Source organism: Monodelphis domestica, chromosome 5, assembly GCF_027887165.1.
Source record: "Monodelphis domestica isolate mMonDom1 chromosome 5, mMonDom1.pri, whole genome shotgun sequence".
NCBI lineage: Eukaryota > Metazoa > Chordata > Mammalia > Didelphimorphia > Didelphidae > Monodelphis > Monodelphis domestica.
The window spans coordinates 85,669,306-85,690,999 of NC_077231.1; the positions used below are offsets into that span (position 1 = coordinate 85,669,306).

The 21,694-nt window shown below is 37.3% G+C and overlaps 1 protein-coding gene across 2 annotated transcripts in view; it reads left to right on the plus strand.

Moving 5' to 3' along the window:
• Positions 1-21,694, plus strand: part of ANO4 (anoctamin 4) — a 475,191-nt gene that overhangs the window by 357,867 nt on the left and 95,630 nt on the right. For both annotated transcript variants that reach the window (XM_007503277.3, XM_007503279.3), the window contains 5 exons: positions 3,129-3,184; positions 8,556-8,677; positions 12,102-12,236; positions 16,184-16,280; positions 20,765-20,825. In XM_007503277.3, the coding sequence (XP_007503339.1) occupies positions 3,129-3,184; positions 8,556-8,677; positions 12,102-12,236; positions 16,184-16,280; positions 20,765-20,825 (471 nt within the window). The remainder of the gene's footprint in view (positions 1-3,128; positions 3,185-8,555; positions 8,678-12,101; positions 12,237-16,183; positions 16,281-20,764; positions 20,826-21,694) is intronic.

Consider the following 21,694-nt stretch of genomic DNA (forward strand, 5'->3'; position numbering starts at 1 on the left):
CCATGATGATTTCATTTTTAACAAAAGATTTTTAGTATTTCCTAGTCTCATTACTACCTGAAATATGAAGAGTATGACTTGATGAAATGTGATTTTAAAAAATGCAGATGTATTTTCTCTTTAATTGGAAATTAATAGGTTAATATATCATAAGAAAAGATGGAAAAATGTTGGCATATTTCCTACCAAATTCATACTTATCAATACATCATGAGCACAGAAGACTTTGATGCAGTTTTAGTTCAGAGTTAGACACTATAGAAGCTAAAGTAAGCATCATCAGATTTTTATCAGTTGTCAAATGCAACTTTTTGGGAAGAAAAAGATGACTGAAGCAATAAAGGAAGCTATTTGAATGTCTTGGTGGGATCACAGAACTTGAAATGAAGTTGAGGTCATTTATTCCAATTTCACCTGATTTCATAGAAGAACAAATGGCAAAGCCAGGATGTGAACTCAAGTTCTGAAACTCCATGTTCATTACCCTTCTGACAATGAATCAATTATTAGAGATTATAATCTTTACATTATCATAGATACTCTCTCTTCCCTTCTAATCCTACTCTCTCCAAAAAGTCTTCCTAGGTCACCTCATCCTAAAGCAATTTCTCCCCACTACCAATTCCCATAATAATTGTCTATGCACTTAGTTAATTGGAAATGAATTCTATACAAATTTATGCTATTTCTTTAATTATTATCTATCAGCAGTATTTAAATCTTGTTAGGTAGTAACCCTTTGTGGATTTAAATTTCCCTATAGACTAAGCTCCTAAGACCAGGGTCCTTATGTCTTACACTTATATCTCTTCCAGCACCCACCACAATGCCTAAAACAATACAGATGGACAACAAATATTTGTGATTGATTCTGGAGCAAATATTTACAAGATATGAGTGTGTGAACAGTGGGCTTTAAGACAACATCTTTACAATCTGCACAGTTGAATAGTTTAGGGTTCTCATGTCACAGGACTAATTATTTTTATTTTATTTAATTAGTTAATTTAGAACATTATTCCTTGGTTACAAGAATCATATTCTTTCCCTCACCTCCCCTACCCCCTTCCTGTAGCTGATGTATAATTCCACTGGGTATTACATGTGTCCTTGATCAGGACCTATTTCCATGTTGTTGATGTTTGCACTAGGGTGATTATTTAGAGTCTACATCCCCAACCATATCCCCTTGACCCATGTGATCAAGCAGTTGTTTTTCTTCTGTGTTTCTGTTCCCACTGTTCTTTCCCTGGATATGGATAGCATCTTTCTCATAAGTCCCTCAGAATTGTCCTGGATCATTGCATTGCCACTAATGGAGAAGTTCACAGGACTAATCTTAAGTGATTTTGAACATGGCTCCTGTAACTGATGAGTGCTCAGAGGCTGTTTTGTGAAGGATTCCCAGAACAGAGGCAGAGAACAGAAAGATGCATGAATGTCTCAGACATTTAAATACTATGAATTGAGGCCGCCTGATAAACAAGAATCAGAGGTTCTAGAGTCAAAAGAAATGGTTCAAATGGCTTGGCTACTGTTGGGCACATCACTTTTCTTATCTGTACATTGAAGGGGCTGAATATGGGTATAATGGACAGAATGAACTGAATTAGGAGTCAAGAGACCTGCATTCAAATCTTGACCAATGGGCAGGTAGATGGCTCAGTTGATAGAGAGTCAGGCCTGGAGACAGAAAATCTTGGGTTCAAATGTGAACTCAAGCTGTGGGACCCAGAGCAAGTCACTTAACCCCAGTTGCCTCCACCTTGCTGCTCTTTTGCCTTGGAACCAATATTTAGTATTAAGTCTAGGATGGAAGGTAAGGAGTTTTAAATTAAAAAAACAATCTTGACCAAGTTAGTTATATTAGGCAAATTACCTCTCTGGGCCTCAGCTTCAATAAGAGAAATGTATTGAATAATCACTAAGATTTCTTCCAGCTTCAAATCCCATGACTCTTTAATATTCGATCCTATGATTCTTATCTCTTTACAGACTAACTCACCCAAATTATATTTTCATAGCTCAGAGAAGGTTAGGTACAAGATGAGAGCTTTAAATATTAATTTAATAATCTTTAGAAGGCTACTAGAAGAAGGTAAACCACTAATGCTTGTCTAAAGGAGGCAGCTGTCCCTGGACACCCTATTTAAAAAAACAGAGATTGTATGCATATTTCATTTATGCAAGAAGCCCCAAGATGAGGAACCACTCTCTGCCAAGGCACTTTTTGTATTTATATTCTTAGATGTTCAGAGAACTTAGAGATCAAATGATTAATACATCCTATATGTGTCACAGTTAGGTCTCATACTAAGAAATTAAGAAGAAACATGGTGCAAACATTTCAATACTTGCAAAATCTCATGACATAATAGAGAAAAGTTCCAGGCAAAACCAAAAGCAAGCCAGTATCCTTGGTTCAGACAAACAGAAATTCAATATTCAACTCTGTAAGGATCTTATATATGGAAGAATCTGGCCTTTGTATCTTATATGGTGGAAGAAGAACTAGTTTTAAAATCAGGAGACAGACATTTTAAAAGAATATTCTGTGTGACCTTGAATAAATTTCTTCTCTATTTTGAGCTTAATTGTTCACCTGTAAAATGAAAGGTTAAGTTAAAGCCCCTGAATTTCCTTCAAGCTCTACAACTGTGATCCTTCAAGACTAATCTCTTCTACTAACTCTCCTTGTGACTTTGGGCAAGTGAATTCATATGATTAGAGGTTCAAATATTTCAAACTAGAAGGGAATTTAGAGATTGTTTAGACTAGCCCTTTCATATCCTAGACAAAATATAAAATAAAGGGGTTGGACAACTGGATCTTTAAGGTTTAATCTTGCTCTAAATCTATAATCCTATATATTACTTAAATTCCCTCAGTCTCAGTTTCCTCACCTGTAAAATCATGGGTTTCAAATAGATGATCTTTAAGGTCCCTTCCAACTCTTAATCTATGATCTTATAAGTCTTTCAACCTCTCTGGGCCTCAGGTTCCTTGTCTATAAAATGAAGGGATGGACTGGATGATCCCTAATGTCCCTTTCAACTTTAAATTTATGATAAAATGATTCCCAGAGATTTAAACATATTTTGATTTAAGATGAATTTTGTGTTTTCCAGGACTGAATCGATTGCTTACTAATGGCTCCTATGAAGCTGCATTCCCACTTCATGAGGTATTTTCCCTCTTCAACTCCCCTCTTGTTTTTTATCCTGATTGCTAAAGATGCCCTCCAATCAAGTCCTACTCTGGTGCCCCATTGTATCATAGAGGGGACTATGGATTCCCCAAAGCTATGCCAATAAGGCATACTTCTGGCAGGTGCCACCAAGTTGAAAGCAATGGGAGTGGGGGGACCAACAAAGGACTATGTGTCTTCTGTGAATCAGTCTAGCCAAATATAATAGGGGTTATCTCCAGGAGTGTGACCACCAAGCAACACATTTCTAAGGATTTCTTTGGCCCTACCTACTTATGAAGCCATTTTTATAGATATGATGGCACTTGATATATATCAAGGAAGTGCTTTTAAAACTTTAAAGCACTTCATAAATGCTAGACATCATCATCAACATCATGATATAATAATGGAATTTCAGAGTATTGATAGGGATATGGAGGAATAATGACTAGACTGGGGATTTCATTAGTATAGGGAACTCCTAGATAAGGATATTGCCTATACCAATGTAGCTTGGCACCCTTCCTGCAGTATTTGCCTAATATACTTAGAGATTAATCTACTTGCACATATTCAAACAGCCATTTTTATAGTAAGGGACCTTACACCCAAATCTTCTTGACCCTAAAGCCAACAGTCTATTCACTTTGTCATACTGCCTCTTATTATGAGTATGACTGAAGTCTATTGTTTTCAAAAAGATTTTGTTCAGTTTCTCCTTTTGTTATCTGTACTGATCACTTCATGGTCTCTTGATTTCCTAATTTATCTCATTCTATCTTCAAATGTTTGAAGAACATCTACTATGAAAACAGTGCTGTATTATCATATTCTTAATGAATAGAAACAAGATCAACTTATTACTGTTTTCTAATTAAAAGTGACATGTATAATATGTGTCATATATGTATAGCTCATATAAGCTCATATTAATAAGTTGGATCCCCCCACTACATATTCCAAACAAAGTTCTAAAGGTACACATGAGGTATAGTGGATTTTTTCTAAAACTCTCAGTTTGAGCCACCTTTGCAGTATGTTCTTTCCAATATAATTTGCTGATTATTTAAGAACTTCTCTATATCATTGATTGACCCAGTGATTAGAAGTCTAGTATTATTTTCCATTTCTTAATTACCTTTTGATTATTCTCTTGAATTCTGTGTTTGGGCATCAAATTTTCTGTTTAAGTCAGGACTTTCCTTAAGAAATTCTTCATTTCTTATTAAATGACCACAATTTCCCCTGCAAGAATATAGTCAATTTTTCTGGGCAATTGATTCTTGGTTATAGACCCAGTTCCCTTATTTTCCAGAATATCGTATTCCATGCCTTCTGGTCCTTCAGTGGATGCAGCCAGGTTGTGTGTTATCCTAAAGGTGGCTCCATGATATGTAAATGGTTTCTTTTTAGCAGCTTGTATTATCTTTTCCTTGGTCTTGGAGTTCTTGAACTTGGCTGTAATATTCCTTGGCATTGTCAATTGGGAATTTAATGCAGGAGGTGATCTGTGGATTCTTTCAATCTCTACTTTACCCTCTTGTTCAAGAATGTCAGGGCAGTTTTCTTGGATAATTTCCTGTAGAGTGATGTCTAGGCTTTTTCTTTTGTCATGATTTTCTGGTAGTACAATTATTCTTAAATTATCTCTTATGGATCTATTTTCCATATCTATTGTTTTATCAATGAGGTATTTCATATTTTCCTAATTTTTTTTAATTCTTTTGATTTTGTTTTATAGACTCATGTTACCTTGTGAAGTCATTTGCTTCTAGTTGTTGGATTCTAATTTTTAAAGCCTGAATATCATTCCTGGCTTCTTGGTCATCCTTTTCCTTTTGGTCTGTTTTTCTTTGTAGGTCATTTTTTCACTTTCTTTGCCTCGTTTTCAAGCTGGTCAATTCTGACTTTCAAGGCACTATTTTCTTGTTTTAGTTCATTTGCCTCTGTTTCCAGATGCCTATTTTGCTTTTTAAGTTCTTTTCCCAATTTTCTTCAGTCTTTCTTAATTGTGTTTTTTTCATTGTGTTTTGAGTTCTTCCAAAGCCTGTGTCTAGTTCGCTGGAGTTCCTGAGTTTTTGATTGGTGTTCCTTGGTCCTCCTCTGTTCCATTTGTTCTTTGTTCATTACCTAGATAGAAGCTGTCAATGGTAATTTACTTTTTCATTTTCTGTTGTTTACTCATATTTTCCTTCTTCCCCCTTCATTGGCTGTATTCATGTACCCCCCCCACCCAGTTTATTTGCTGGATCTCTGGGTTTGGGCTATTCTGTCCTAAAGGGGCTTCTTCTTTGCTCTTCTGATTAACTGGATGAGGCTGATGGAGCTGATCTGTTATATTAATGAGCCCTGAGGCCTGATCTTCCCCAGCTGACAGCAGAAGCTGAAGGTGAAGGTGAAGGTGTGGAGGCAGAAGATAGTTACTCTCATCTTCCTCTCTTCCTTTCTGCCAGCCACCTCCCTGCCAGCTGCCAGGTCAGAGCCCTGAGCTTCCTCTGATGGTACCAAGGTACTCTGTCAGGGTTGCAGCCTTTGCCCTGGGATTCCAGTTAGTTGTATTCTTACAATGTCTTAGCATAGTCAGTGGAAGAGGGGTGTTGGAGATTGAGCTTCCCTATGAAGCTGATCTACAGAGTTGGATGGGCCCAGAGGCCAAAACCTCGAGAGGCAGAGCCCTAGGAAGGAGGAGTGTTGGCTGAAGGCTGCAACCAGACTGCCCTCCTCTTTGCCCCTCTCTTCCAGTTGCCTCCCTGCCAGCTGTGGTCAGAGCCCTGAGACTCAAGTAACTATGGTAGCAAGGCACTTCCTCCTGGCTGGAGCCCTCACTCTGAGATCCCTGCAACTGTGTGAGTCTCAGCACAGTAGGTGGGGGAAGAGCCCTGGGACCTTCCTTCTTTTTTTTTTCTTAAACCCGAGAATTCAACCTTCTCTGCATACGTTTTAAGTTGAATCAAGCAGGAGGGTCCCCCAGCTCTATCCTGTTGTATTTGGCTTTGTGTCCCTCTCAAAGTGCTTTGTTTTTGATTGGTGGGGAAGGATTTTCACAGAGGACTCAACTTCCACTGCTTCTAAGCCTCCATCTTGACTCTACCCCCTCAGAAATCCAATATTTAACCAAATGATGTCAATTAACTTTCAGAAAAAATAATTTACTGAGAAATTTATAGCACCAGTAGATTCTGCAAAGCATTCCTTCTATCACTAGAATGGAGCACAGAAGACACCCTATTCTATCACCATGATCACTAGGGAGAGTGGATTCAAACTTAAAGCAGTTAAAATATTCACCAGAACTAACTTCATTTCTGAATGGCATATGTGCTGGCAGTATGGCAGAAATTCTGGACAGTGACTCCCTTGCTATAGGCTACACTAGGCTGAAATAAAATCTCTGTTAGTGTTTCACTCACCTTTACTACTGGCAAGATCCATAATGGACTCCAGTTCCTCAACTTCTGGTGGCTTAATCTTCTATGCTTTTGAAGCTCAAGGATCTATAACCATCTTCAGTACTTCTGCACCCAAAGCAGAAAAGAAAACACATAGGCAGAGAACAGAAGCACCATGTATTCATGGCCACTGGTGGACCCAGATAGAGAGAGTAAATCACTGGCACTACTTTCCACACCCTTAAGACTTATAGCAGTCCTTGTGAAATCTGGTTTGGCCATTGTGTGCCTTTTTATATGCCCTGTCAGTTCTGACTCAGCCACTAATCGGAAAACCTTTTCTTTGCCATATAGTAAATGGCCAGAGGCTATTCTGAGAAGTCCTATTCATGCCTTGATAGAGCTGCCTTCCCCATCCCATCCCCACCTTATGCTATAATGACCTTCCAGAAGCAAGGACTCCAAACACAATTGCTCTCATGACTTGGCCCTCATTGTCTAGTCCTTTACCACCATCATAGCATTGTAGAGACAGCCTGATATAGTGTATGGAGTATAGCCTCTAGAGTCAGAAAAACCTAGATTCAAGTTCCACCTTTGATATATTCTGACTATCCTGACTCTAGGAAATGTAATCTCTGAATGCCCCATGAACTTTCTTAGATTATATGAGATAGAAAATTTAGTAGAATGATTTCTTCATCTAGAACTCCACTATACAAATAAAATCCCATGTCTGGGTTCCATAAAAGCTTTCTTTATATGCAGATAGTACGATAACAAAATACTGAGATTAGTTTTCATGTGTGACTTATAGAGGTTGGCATCCTTGGTTTATTGTTGCACTTTTGTGGGGAAAATTAGAAAACCTGTGATTGCATCTATATTGGGAACTCCAGTTGTGGGACTCCCTCTACCAAATGCAAATCATTAACTCATCTATAACCTCTAATCTTAAATATTCTGGTAGACAAAAAGTTGAAAACACTTGCCTGTGATCAAATAGCCAATATTTGTCAAGAGCGAAGATCTAATTCTATGTGTAACTTATTCCAAGTACACTATGGTGCCTACTTTACATAGTTTCCCAAAATTCATACTGCCATTTTAAGCTAGTTTAATATAACATGGCACCATCCAGTTTTAATTCAGGACTAAGACAAAAGCAGTCTTGGTTACATTCTTATTATGTATAAACTTATTATGGCTGTGTTGCAAAAGTTTTTCTTTCCATACAAAAGAAGTATAACCCTTGTTTCCAAAAGCCTCTCCTATGAGACTATATAAACTTTGGTTCTTCAAGAGCATGTAAGCTAAATAGAGTATTGAAAAAAAAAAACAGCTTATTCAAATCTACTACAAAAATGTTGCTAAACCGAACCCATGAACTTACAAATAAGTTTTTTCCCCAAAAGAAAACAAAGTAATTCAGAAACATATAGTTCTGTTACTCTATTCCTCTTCGAATTTTATTATTTAAGTCAGTATATACTTCACTATATATATATATATATATATATATATATATATATATATATATATATATATATATATATACTGGAGTATATGAGAATAGGGAAGACTTGGGTTCAAATACTATTTCTATATCCCAGTTGTGTGATCCTGGTTAAGTAGTTTGATGATTCAGTATTGTGAGCAACACTCTTAATTGCAGAGTAAAAAGTATTTTTATAGTCCCAACACTTGGTTTAAGTCTTTGTCATGTAGCTCAAGTAGACTGTAAACTCTTTGTAGGCAGGAAATGTTTTGGTTTTTTGTCTTTGTATCCCAATCCAAGCACATAGTAAGTATATAATATATGTTTGTGGAATGGAATTAATTATATGATATTATATTGATTCAGCTCTTATGTTTACAACCTGATATCAGAAAGAAATATTTTGGGGCAATAGTACTCACTGCCCTTGTCAGTACAAGCATCACCAATCCTCTTTTTAATTTTTTTTCAATCCTAGGGAAGTTACAGAAGTAAAAATTCCATTAGAACCCATGGAGCAGAAAACCACAGGCACTTGCTGTATGAGTGTTGGGCCTCTTGGGGTGTGTGGTATAAATACCAGCCCCTGGATCTCATACGGTGAGTTCTGACCTGATTATGACCACAAAGGCACTTGTTAGTCCAAGATCAAATGGTAAGAGAGCAGCAACAGGTAGAACGAGCCATTCTTACAAGAAAAAAAAAGTACCTGACATCCCTAGAAGCTAAGTTAATCCAACTGATTTCACCTAAGGAGAGATGACTCCTCATGGGGAAGGGAAGTTTCTTTTTCCATTGTCTGCCCTCTTGCTGAAGGAGCTCTCTTTTGGGGGAGATAGTGTTTGCTAAAGAAAATCTAAGAGGAGTAGTGTAGAAAACTGTACACCAGGTTGGGTCATTCTTCTGATCCTTTTCTCCCCAAAGCATTTCTTATTTTGTATTTTCCATGTGACTTCCTTAGATCACACAGCTCTCAATTGAAATATTCTAAAAAAAGAATTCTAGAAGGTTTTGATAAAACAGTAATATTTTAATCTTATCTATATTGTTCACAGAGGAAAACTTGTATGTGTGTGTTTTTTCCAAACGTATAACTTACTGGTGAATGGAAATTCTGATGTGGAAACTCCATCCAGTGATACTGATAATCAACTCAACTGTAACTAATGTTAATTGAGTTTTCTGAGAGAACTGAGAAATTATCTAGTGCATATCAGAGGCAGACTTAAAAGCAGACTGAAACCAACCCTTTCTCCACAGTGCCTTTCAGAATACTGAACTCTACTCTGTAATTCAGTCATTGGAAGTCTTTGGCCAATTGCTCATTTATTCAGAGAAGGCTGTCATTTCCATTTCAAGGCTGTGTCTGCCTATAAGCTAATTTAGATCCTTAAGATTTTCTTTTTTTTTATGACATTGAAGATTGCAGCTTAATAGAGAGAGAACCTCAAAGAAAAGAAGACCTATATTCAAATCTTACCAGTGACATCAACTTTGTAACCCTGGGCAGGATATTTAATCTCTTACTACCCTGGGAAACTCTCTTAACCTAAAAATCACAGAATAGGTGCCCATTTGCATTATCAGAGAGAGTTTCTTTCCTGAGTATTCCCTAGCCATGAAACCACAGACAGTTTCTGCTATTACCTGGAAAGTAATTACTAGGCTAAAATACCAGTTAGCTCAATTTTCAGGATTTCTTATGGGAAGAGCAATGGGTTGTTTCTAAAACCAGCTGAATTAGTTCTGTGTTTATTGTGGTAGTAAAAATGGGGTGGGGGGGGTTAGAGGGGAGGTTCCTATACAGACCACTTTATACTTTCATTCCCTGGGGAGTCATTAATGGTATCCTTGTGCCTTTTCTCATTCTAACCTCATTCTCAGTGATCAAAAGAGATTAAATGTATTCTAAGCCTATTCTTTGTAGAAGTGGAAGATGAGTCTGATGATCTATGGTTAGGAAATGTTTGCTACCAAAAAATCCCTCCCCTTTGAATCAGTATCCTTTGTATCAGACTGAGTATTGCAGTTTCAAGTCAACTCCACATGGGTATTGTATAATAGGATTTAAGAGAACCAAGGCCACTGTCTTCCCCATGCTTTGTCCCCAGAGGATATTGTATTGAGTGATATTAGAGAAAACTGCCACAGGCAGAAAAATATGGGTTCATGATTGTGGTTTCAAATTGGATTTTTAAAGTCTACCAATGAGTAGGTATTGAGTGTATGCACAGCAATGAAATATGAAGGGAGGAAAAGAAATCAAGAAATTCAATCCATCTACAATTTAGTTTACAGAATCTTGGAGCTTAGAAGAGACTGCAGAGCTGTAGCATAACGTCAAACAGGGAAACACTTTTTGACTCTGGAAGTCAGAGAACTTGAGTTCTCACGTCCCCCACCACCCTTCATCACCCCCATAATTCCCCCCCATCCCACTTCCTGTGTGACTTGGAGCAATTTACTTGGACTTAATTTTTCCAGAACTAAATCTATGATCCTTTGATCAGCAGTTTTATAATAAAAGAGAAAAAGATCCTGGGAAAATAACTGTTTGAAAATAAAGTTAGCTTTGAGGGTCACAAAGTAAGGCACAACTTCTTTAGTAGGAAGAACTCAAGCTTAATGTATCTATGAGAAATAGATGAATATGGTACAGTGTTGGCAACCAGGTTCAAATGCTGATTCTATTACTCCCTCCATAGAGATCCCTGGGGGCCCAGTGTTCTCTGTAAAATGAAAGGGTACAACTAGATGACCTCTGTGGTTCTTTCCAGCTTGAGATGGATGATTCTATAGCTTTACTGAGGCTTATATTCTTCATTTATATCATAAGCAGGTTGAATTAGATGAGATTCTGAAAAAAAAATTGCCATACTGTATTCAATATGTTACATTTGGACTAGGTCCATGATTTCATTGTAGGAGGGAAGTTCCAGATGAGGAAAGTCCTTCTATCAATGCAGATAAGCTCCTCCCCTCAATTCTTTGGTAATTTTTAGTATTAAAGACTACTAGTTGGGGCACCTAAATGGCTCAGAGGATAGAGCCAGGCCTGAAGACAGGAGGTTGTGGGTTCAAATTTGGCCTCAGACACTTTCTAGCTGTGTAATCTTGGGCAAGTCATTTAACCCCCATTGCCTAGCCCTTACCACTTTTCTACCTTCGCACCAATAATTACTATAAATTCTAAGAAAAAGGTAAGGGTTTAAAAAAAAAGACTGCTAGGTGGTCCAGTAGAAAATGAACCAAGTCTTCAGTCTGAAAAACTCATCTTCCCAAATTCAAATCTGTCCTCAAACACCAGCAATATGATCTCAGGTAAGTCACTTACTTTGTTTGCCTCAGTTTCTTCATCTGTAAGATAAACTGGAGAAGGAAATGGCAAGTCACTCCTGTATCTTTGAGAAGAACACCTCAAAAAGGGGTCACAAAGAATCAGAAATGACTGAAACAACTAAAAAGCATCAATGAAAGTTATCTAGCACATTTCATAAATGAAGAAAATTAGAAACTTAATCCCTATCCAGAACCTATCCCTTCTTTATAGGTGAGTAAACAGGCTCAGGTAGGCTTGTTGAGTTGCCCTGGACCACATACCCAATACCTGTCTAAGGCAGAATTGAAATCTGACTCCTTCCCAAGTCCCTATGGCTGTTAACAGGTTCCAAGATGCTATTTACACTGAGAGTATAAATAGGTAATGCACATAGCCATCAGTAAGTCACCTGAGAAGTAAAAGGACTGTTTAACATACTGTCAAACTTACTTTAAGTCTTTGTAATCTTGAGTAAATCACTTTCCTACTGTAAATCTGTTTCCTCATCTATGAAATGAGCTGATATAAATAACCTCATAGATCCTTCCCAGCTCACAAGCTTTCTATAAACCCACAATTTTGCTTTCTTAAACAATTCTATTATAAGTTGTTATTATATTGCTATTATATAATATAATAAAATGCTATTATAAATTATAAAATGACCCATAAGCCTGATATTGTAGGTGGTTCTGTTTTACACAGGAGGTATTTTGGTGAGAAGATTGGTCTCTACTTTGCCTGGTTGGGCTGGTACACAGGAATGCTCTTCCCAGCTGCCTTCATTGGACTCTTTGTCTTTTTGTATGGAGTTACCACTCTGGACCACTGCCAAGTCAGGTAAGAAGGGAGAGCTTGGAGTAGCCTATTGGCTTTTATCTTTCACAATTAGAAACTTGGTATTTGTGTTTATGTTCTACTAATGCCCCATAGTGACCTGGGGGTGACTGTGCTAAATGCAAAGTCCTTCTTCCTAGAGCTCAGTCTCCAGCAGACATGGACTAAGTGATGGAGGACATCTGTTCTCTGAAGACTACACTAGTCAAAATCAGAGACAGTCATCCCCGGATTGGCCAAGGAGTGATAGTTTTGTTAGCCATAACAGTTCTCCAAGACCATCAAATCTATTGCAAAAGAAATATAATCAGTGTCCATGTAGGAAATTAACGTCAGGTAAAATAGCAGATCCTGGAAATATTTGTAGCTTCAACGACTCACAAAATAATTACCCAATGTGTTTAAATAAGTAGCTTTGATTCTTCTATAAGGAATCCTTTCATAATAAAAATGAGATGATATTTGTAAAATGCTTTTCAAAGTTTAAGGTGTTAAATGAGTGCTGGTTATTATCCCTACCCTCATATTAATATTATGCTTCCCATTTTTACAGAAGTCTTTTACTCATATTCTAGAAAGAAGTACCTCTTCTGAAGCCATAGGAATTTAGGAATTTGAAGGAATATTCAAATTCAAGTTCTTCTGTCAACAGGAAGTAGTTAAAATTATTTCAGAAATCCAATTCAATACAACATTTATTAAGCATTTTTCTTCTGGGCAAGATTTGTGCTAGGTTTGAGAGATACAAATGCAAAAGCAATACAGTTCTCAAGCTCAAAGAATCTTCATTTTGGTGCTAATCTAAAACTATCACTTTATTTTTGAAAAGTGATAGTCATTTGTTCATAGCTGGTCTCCATTCATGAGGTTGCTGAAATAATTGCCCTAACTCACTTCTCAACCAGATCACTGCTATACCCAATGACCTCCAAAGGCTCCCTTTTCCTCTAGGACAAAATTAAAATTCAGTTTTTAAGTTCAGTTTTATTTTCTTTTCAGTCCTGAATTTTCATGTTCTCCCTCCCTCTCTTCCTCCATCCCTCCCTCCCTCTCTCTCTCTCCCCATCCCACATCAATTAGGAAGGCAAGAAAACCAAATCCTGTTGCAATTTTTGCATAATAAGATAAAAAAATCCTACTTTAACCATGTTGAAAACATGGACAAAAGATAAGAATAAAGAAGACAGAATATAAAGAAGGAATGAGGGAAGGATGAAGGAAAAAAGAAACAGTAAGGAAGATGGAGGAGAAAGGAGAGAAGCTTCTGAATTTTCTATCTTTGTATCTCAATCTATCATTTCTCTCTTTGGAGACAGAAAGTGGATTTGATCATGAGTCCTTTGGGATTATAGTGGGTCATTGTATTGATCAGTATCCAGATCCTTCAAATCAGTTTGACATTAAAAAAAATAATGGTAGCAATTTCATAGCACTGTAAGGTTTGGGAGAGCTCTCTCTGTGTTACCTAATTTTGTCTGTAAAACAGTCCTATGAGTGAAAGTGCTATTATTATCTCCATTTTGTAAACATAAATACTGAGACTGAGATTAAGTGACTTGCTCAAAATCACTCAGTTAGACTTCGGTAGAAGTTACTCTTAGATCTTCCTAATTCCAGCTTCCAGCACCCCATCTGTTTCACCACTTTTTTGCTTCCCAAACCTCCTCAACCTCACTGCAGCTAACTTTTCCAGGGCTGTTCCCCATTATTCCCCTTATTCTACTCCAACAGGACTGTTGGCCCAAATCAACCACAAGCAGTGTGTTACTACTTGATGTTCATAAACCCAACTCTCTATGTCAAATCTCCTGGCTTTTGTACAAACCATTTTAACTTGGTTTAGTAAATCATTTCCTATGAGAAGCATATCCTGAATGCCCTGGTTATTGAGTGTTCTCTCCCCTTCCAAGTTATATTGTGTCTGTACCATAGAGGCAGCTAGGTAGTGCAGTGGATAGAGATGCCAGGGTCAGAGTCAGGAAGAACTGAGTTCTAATTCAACCTCAAACACTTTCTTGCTGTGTGATCCCTGTAGTTATCATCATCATCATCATCATCAAATTATTATTATTATGCTGCCCATTTTACAGAAACTTTTTTTTAACCCTTACCTTCCATCTTAGAATCAATATTCTGTATTAGTTCCAAGGCAGAAGAGGGGTAAGGGCTAGCCAATGGGGGTTAAATGACTTGTCCAAGGTCACACAGCTGGGAAGTGTCAGAAACTAGATTTGAACCCAGGAGCTCCCGTCTCTAGTCTGGGCTCTCAATCCACTGAGCTACCCAGCTGCCCCCTTACAGAAACCTTTTAATCAAATTAAAAAAATAAATACCTCTTTCCAAGCCATAGGAGCTTGGGGATTTGAAGGATAATAGAACAAATTACTTTATCTCAATTTCTTCAGGTGTAAAATGGGGATAATAATAGCACCTACTTCTCAGAAATGTTTTGAGGATCGCATGTAAAAATATTTGTGAAATATTCAATTTAGTGCCTGGCACATAGTAGGCCCTTACTAAATGGTATCTAAATGAATATATATATATATAGCTATATACACATATATACATACATATACACATATACATGCAAATATATGCAAAATATGTACATATAAGGAGGCAGGTGACAGTATAAAAGAGTCAGATAAATCATCCCTAGCCTCTGACATTTCTGAGTGCTTTCAGAACCACATTCAATGTAATTTGGGGGAATATTGAACAAAATAAATAAAAAGACAGTAGAACATGGATAACATTCATATGTTGTTGTTAAGTCAGAATGAAGCCAATAAGAGATTTTTCTTTACACTATAGGGGCCTCCCTTTTCTATCTGACTTTGACACCAGCTGTCCTGGAAGTCAGTCCCACCTCTGACACCCACAGCAAATCACCAACCCTTTCAGCATTCTAGAGAGCTCTAAGCTGATAAGAGGTGGGGAAGTTGCTGACATACCAGGGTAGGGGAGTTTCCTCATCCAGGAGTTCCCTGTACAAATAAAATCAGAGGTCTAGGTCCTGTACATACTTGGTGTCCCAGAAGTCTGAGTGCATTTTTGAACCTATTAAATTCAGTTATAATTAATCACTTTAGATCTCACTAAGATTTTGGGACACCCTGTACTTAAAATTTAACCTAGTAATGAATCTGTTCTATTCAATTGTGTCCTCTCCTGTGTTTTATTTTTCTTCTCACATTTTTTAAAATTTCTCTCACATTTTTAAGAAAATGTTTTATTGAAGGTGCAGAGATATGTACCTGGATTGATAGAGGATGTTTCCTCAAATGGAAATTTCCTATGCTAATGCTATCATAGCCCCAGTCCCTACTCCTGCATATATGTCAAAGGTCTGGCTCAATGAAACCATAAAGTATCTGTTTATGTGGAACAGGACAATTTTACTTTTCATTTTTGTATCCCCAAAGTACATCCCACATGGTACCTCATATACAATAGGTGCTTAATAAATGTTTGCTGAAAAATGAAATGTGAAAGCTGGTGCCTCCCCACACTTTTGGGGGGCCCAAATCCAGTCTTTTACTTTTTTTTCAATAATGAATCCCATTGCTAGATACTTAGAGATATCTAGATAGCTAGTTGAGAGAGAGAGAGAAAGAAATGGAGAGAGAGAAATTGTTTCAGTTCTGCAGTCTTTATGACCAATTTTCAGCAGTTTTGTGCATAACTACAAATGTTATATCATATTTTTCTGATGTTATCTTGTTAATATGTAAAACTGAGGAGACACACTCATAAATAAGGGAATTTATCACATTATTAAAATGTATGGATGATTTTTATCAGCTCCAGCAGAAAAGAGCACAAAACTTGTGAAAACAGAAACTTAATTGACCCAATGCAGTTTATCAATAGAATATCCTGGGGAAGGTGGAGAGAAATTACATTTGTATGATAAAATAGGAACCCTTGTCTGTTCTCTTTTCCAGTAAAGAAGTCTGCCAAGCTACCGATATCATAATGTGTCCTGTGTGTGATAAATATTGTCCTTTCATGAGGCTGTCAGACAGCTGTGTTTATGCCAAGGTAAATTCCAGTTTTGTGGATTCTACATACATTGTATTTTTTATGTGACTTACTTATACTTTCTTCTCAGGCAAAGTGGGATAGTTTAGTTGGTCTACAATATTTTTCTCTAATTGTCTGCTTATCTGATTAATGTTATATGCAGAAATAAATAAATACATGATGATGATGATGATGGCGATAAGATCATAGATTTACAACCAGAAGGGTCCTCAAAGGCCATCTATTCCACTCCTCTCATTTTACAGGTGTAGAATGAGGCTCAATATGTGTGTCTGTGTCTGTGTATAATATGTTTTATATGGATATATGTATGTGTGTATATATATGCATATGTTATTCATATAATAGCAATTAAATTTATTATATATGTATAATATCTATTATATATCACAGGTATATTTCCTATGTGATATATAGATATATATCTATAGATACAAAATCTTGATTCTCACAGCAGCACTACTACCCCCATTTTACAGATGAGGAAATTGAGGTAAATTTCAGGTTTAATAAAAGTTAAGGAATTTTCCCAACCTGCCACAGCTAGTGTCTGAGATGTGATTTGAACTCTTCTTTACTCTAGATGCAACCCTCTATCCATTATGCTAACATCTCTGCATTTTAGACTAAGTCTGAACTTTGGAATGTTCTGAAATAAATTGAAAAAAGGAAAGCCTTCTACCTTTGGCAAACTGTTAGAAAAGTGAAATAGATAGAGAAAACTAGATTCTACAGAGGAGAGAACAGATTAAGCGAGTCATTGCAATGAGAGTTAGGAAAGTTTAAATTGGATATGAGGACAGAAAGTTCCATCCACAGCATAACTGAATTTACAGGGCAGATTTTGAGTCTTTAAGTAGTTAGTTTCAAATCTGTTCTTGTTCAGAAATCTCAGATTGGTCCCCTTCTGTTGCTTTTTTATTAAAAGATAGTCTCTGGGGGGCAGCTGGGTAGCTCAGTGGATTGAGAACCAGGCCTAGAGACAGGAGGTCCTAGGTTCACATCTGGCCTCAGCCACTTCCTAGCTGTGTGACCCTGGGCAAGTCACTTGACCCCATTGCCTAGCCCTTACCACTCTTCTGCCTTGGAGCCAATACATAGTATTGACTCCAAGATGGAAGGTGAGGGTTTAAAAAAAAAAAAAAGATCGTCTCTGGTAAGATCTGAGTGATGTTCTCTAAGAGGATCTCCATCATAAAAGTTTCAAGAGGAAATGTACTAGAAATAGCATAGGATCTTTTATCTGTTCTAAAGAACTTTGTTGACTTGGTATTTCTGAATGCCTATCAAGGTAAGAACTAGATATTTGTTTGCAACAGCAGGTCTTAGATATGGATTTAGTAAAATGATAGCCATCATAAGAATGGGCAGATTGAAATGACTTGGTCTGTTGACTGTCCCTCCTTCTTTGGCATAGAAAGGCAAACGATAAGGTGAAAGGAATACTAGCTCTGGAGTCAGGGGATCTGGAGTCATATTCTGCTTCTAATGCTTATTGCCTATGTGATCTCAGGCAAGATGACTTTTAAGATCCCTTCCAGTTTTAAATCTTTGATCCTGTGATCCCCATTGCAAGTCACTTCCCCATCTTATGCCTCCAAGACATCAACCTAGTGTCTAAGGCCATATTTGAACTTGGGAAGATGAGACTTCCTGATTCTAGTTTTGGCACTCTGTGCATTATGGGGCTACTTAGCTGACTTGATTAGTATTATACAGAAATTCAAGTCCTGCCTCTGATACAAACTAGGTGTAAGACCATGGGCAAGTCTCAGCATCCCTAGGTAACTCTCTTGGACTAACTGTAAATGATAAAGGAAATCTCAATATGTACCAGAGAAGGGACTTTCCACCCTGGGAAATTCCCTGCAAAGTAGAAAATCTAATGAAATCCTAGTTCCTAAACAACCAAACTGAACAGAAGCAGACTAAAAATATACAATTACACTTTTGTGATTGAAATCAGAGATTCTTTTTGCTTTTGTATCTCTAGAGATTAATGCCTGGAATTTGGTATGTGCATAATTAATGCAGGTTCATTCATCTAGTAGCCCTTAGCTTATATCCTAATGATGCCCATTGCAGATGAGTACTGTACTAGTGAAGAATCAGGAACCAAAGTTAGAAAGGTCTAAGACAGAGAGGGGATAGATAAAAAGAAGCACTGCTTCCTCTCTTAGGTAGAGCTACACAAGGGAAGGGGAGAGATTTGATCAAGGTCCAGAGCTGAGAAGTAAGGAGGAAATCCCCTTCAGTCTCTGGTTTCTGGCTTCTCTTGATAGATATTATCCTGATCCCCTTAGTACATTAGATGAATAAGATATTCAGTCCCTTCTAAGTAACAAGGTCTGTTTATTCTTTAGAGTCTTTAGGAATTATAAGGTTTAGGGTAGAGAGAAAATTAGGAAATCTCTAATTATTATTTTAAACTAAATTCCCTTCAGAGGTTGAGGATTTAGGTCTGGGAGCCTGAGTCCCTGTAGAATTATATAGAGTGAGGCTGTTGGATTTTACTGATCTAGAGGAGTGTACAGTTATTGAAGAGGTCAATTGAAAATCTTCTTGGATGGATAGTTTCTTCTGTTCCCCAAAGGGAAGAGTCTCTATCCACTCCTGAGGAATGGATAGCTAATCTGATTTTCTTCAGATAAAAATGAGGGATCACAACAGGTTGAGCTCAGCAAGATGCTCTTCAAGTTCAAAAGAGAGAAGAACCCTCTCTCCAACGGCTGATCTGCTTTTCTTGGCTAGAGGTCCTAGCCCCATCCCCCGTTGACAGCAGAATTCCATCCTCTTTCTGCATGATGTTATTTCAACAAATCTTTAAAATGCAGTCTGTAATCCTCTCATCCACAGTACTCAGAGTTTAGTCCTTCCTCTCTCTTCCCATGTTCTATAAGCTGTTCTTTTCCCTTTTTTTTTTTTCAGAAAAAAACAAGGCATAAAATTCAGGAAGAACCTAAAATCAATCATACCTTTAATATTTCAGGAAACAATCTCTTCGTAGTAGGCTTTTTCTCTCAGGGGCAACAATGTATGTTTTATATAGGGACATAAAATGAAAAAAAGATCCTCATTTGCCAAGAGGCATCATTCATTCCAGCTTGGCATCAATGCTGGTGTGATTTACACAGGCTAGAAATTCTGATCTTGGCAGAGATCTCACTTTCTTCTAGAGCCTTCACTGCTACATAAGTGATCCAAGTGGTGGAGAAATCCCCAGCTGTCTTTCTGTTATGTATAAAGGATAAATATAGCTGTTATTCAGCAGTGTTAATATGGGTCAAAGTGATGGTTTCTGTGGCTTTCCTATCTCAGCCCTGCTTCAGCGTTTTGTTTTTTGATATGAAGAAAACATGAAGTTGGGGATCTTTAGGACAGAAAACCCTGTGTTTACCCAGAGTATATTTAAGCCAACAAGTCTATGTTCAGATCCTCCTATGTGCTGGATACATTGTAAAGCACTGATGATGCAAAGAACAGGCAGAAACAAAATAAGGACCCCAACCCCTGCCTTCATGAAGCTTCCAGGCTAATGGGGGAGGCAACCTCCAAACAACTATGGATAGTTAGATATGTACAGATTAATTAGGAGTAATCAATGGAGGGAAGGCACTAACATTAAAAGGATATATCAAAATATTCTTTGCATAAATGAATGAATAATTGAATGAAAAGTATTCATTTAATGATTACTATCTGCCAAGCACTTAAGATATAGAAAAGTAGACAGATAGATAGATATAGACATTTATATTCATTACATTATAGATATTTATAACCACTACAATCCCTCCCCTCAAAGTAAGGAATTTCTTTGTATGCATGAAGTTTTTGTTGCTGTGGTTAACATTGTAAAGATTAAAATTTAGGGGAGATGGGGAGACTGAGGCAGGTAGAAATTAGTTTCTCTCTGCAAGGAGTACTATATTTTTTAGAGGTTTATTAAAGGTTAAAGATTAAGAATATACAAGTAAGAAACATGTGCCTAGGCCAGAGGCCTAGACAAAATAACCTCACATCATGGAAGAGACGCCTCTGCTCCAAAACGCAAGTCCAAAAAGGGCCCAAGACTTCAAAAGCCTTTGCTTAAATATCTTCTCGATCTCAGCCCAGGTGAGATTACAAGGCATTCTGGGGAAGTGGAGCAAAGGCTCATGGGGATTGTAGTCCTGTATTCGAGTCTATTTTTTACAACATTAAAGGAATGGATCTGTGAATCTGATCCCTAATTTTCCAAGAATGTCCCTGCAACCTCTGATTCAACAGCTCCTTCTCTTCAAAGGATTTCAACTATTCTATGTCCCTACTTTAATCCTTTTCATGACTTATATGCACCCTTTCATCATTTGGATCTTGAACAAAACACTGAAATAATATACACCTTGTTTTTTATAGAAACCAGAAAAAAAAGAAAAACTATATGTGGGCATTATTGCTTTTTATAAATAAATCTAACTCCTGATTCCTGTTGTCCTCAGGTAACCCATCTTTTTGACAATGGAGCTACTGTCTTTTTTGCTGTTTTCATGGCAGTCTGGGGTAAGTTTTTGGAAGGTGTATTATTATTTAAGTACTTTACTCCATAGAGATTACATAATACAGTTCTCCTCTATCTGATTTCATAGCACTGATGCCCAGGATAATTTCATTTCTCTCTGTCTGTGTCTCTGACTTCAGTGTCCTTAATTTATATTGTGAACTCCTAGAGAGTAATTCAATTCAGTTCAATTCTACAAATAATTTTAAAGGGTTTTCTGCACTTGTCCATGAAGATGCAGAAAGAAAATAGACCCTGCCCTCAAGGAGCCTACATTTTATTGGAGAAATCACATCTTATTAATTTTTGCATCTCTCCAACAGTTGGACTTTTATATAGGAATCATTTAATAAATGTGTGTCAGATTGTGAAATGAATTGTTTAGTCATTTCCATCATGTTTGACTCTTCATGACCCGCATTTACAGTTTTCTTGGCAAAGATGCTAGAGTGGTTTGTCATTTCCTTCTCCAACTCATTTGACAGATGAGGAAACTGAGGCAAAACAGGGTTATGTAACTTGCCCAAAGTCATACACCCAGCAAGTGTCTGAAGGTGGATTTGAACTCCTCTTTTCCTGATTTCAGGTGCTCTCTGTGCTCAGTTGTGCCACCTACCTGCCAAATTCACTCAATATGTACCTTTAAAAATCTGACGGTGAATATTGATAAGAAGAAAGGTTGGTCTAAGTTGGAGTAATTTGTTCCTAAATGTAAGGTCAGAACTAAATTCTGAATCACTTTGTTTGCTCTGACTAACATTTGAAGGAAAGAAGGTATTCTTCCTAGTATGAATTCAAAGAGACTCCTGTCAGATCATAGACTTAGCTGATGGGATAGTGGACAGAGTGCTGCGCCTGGAGTCAGGAAGAC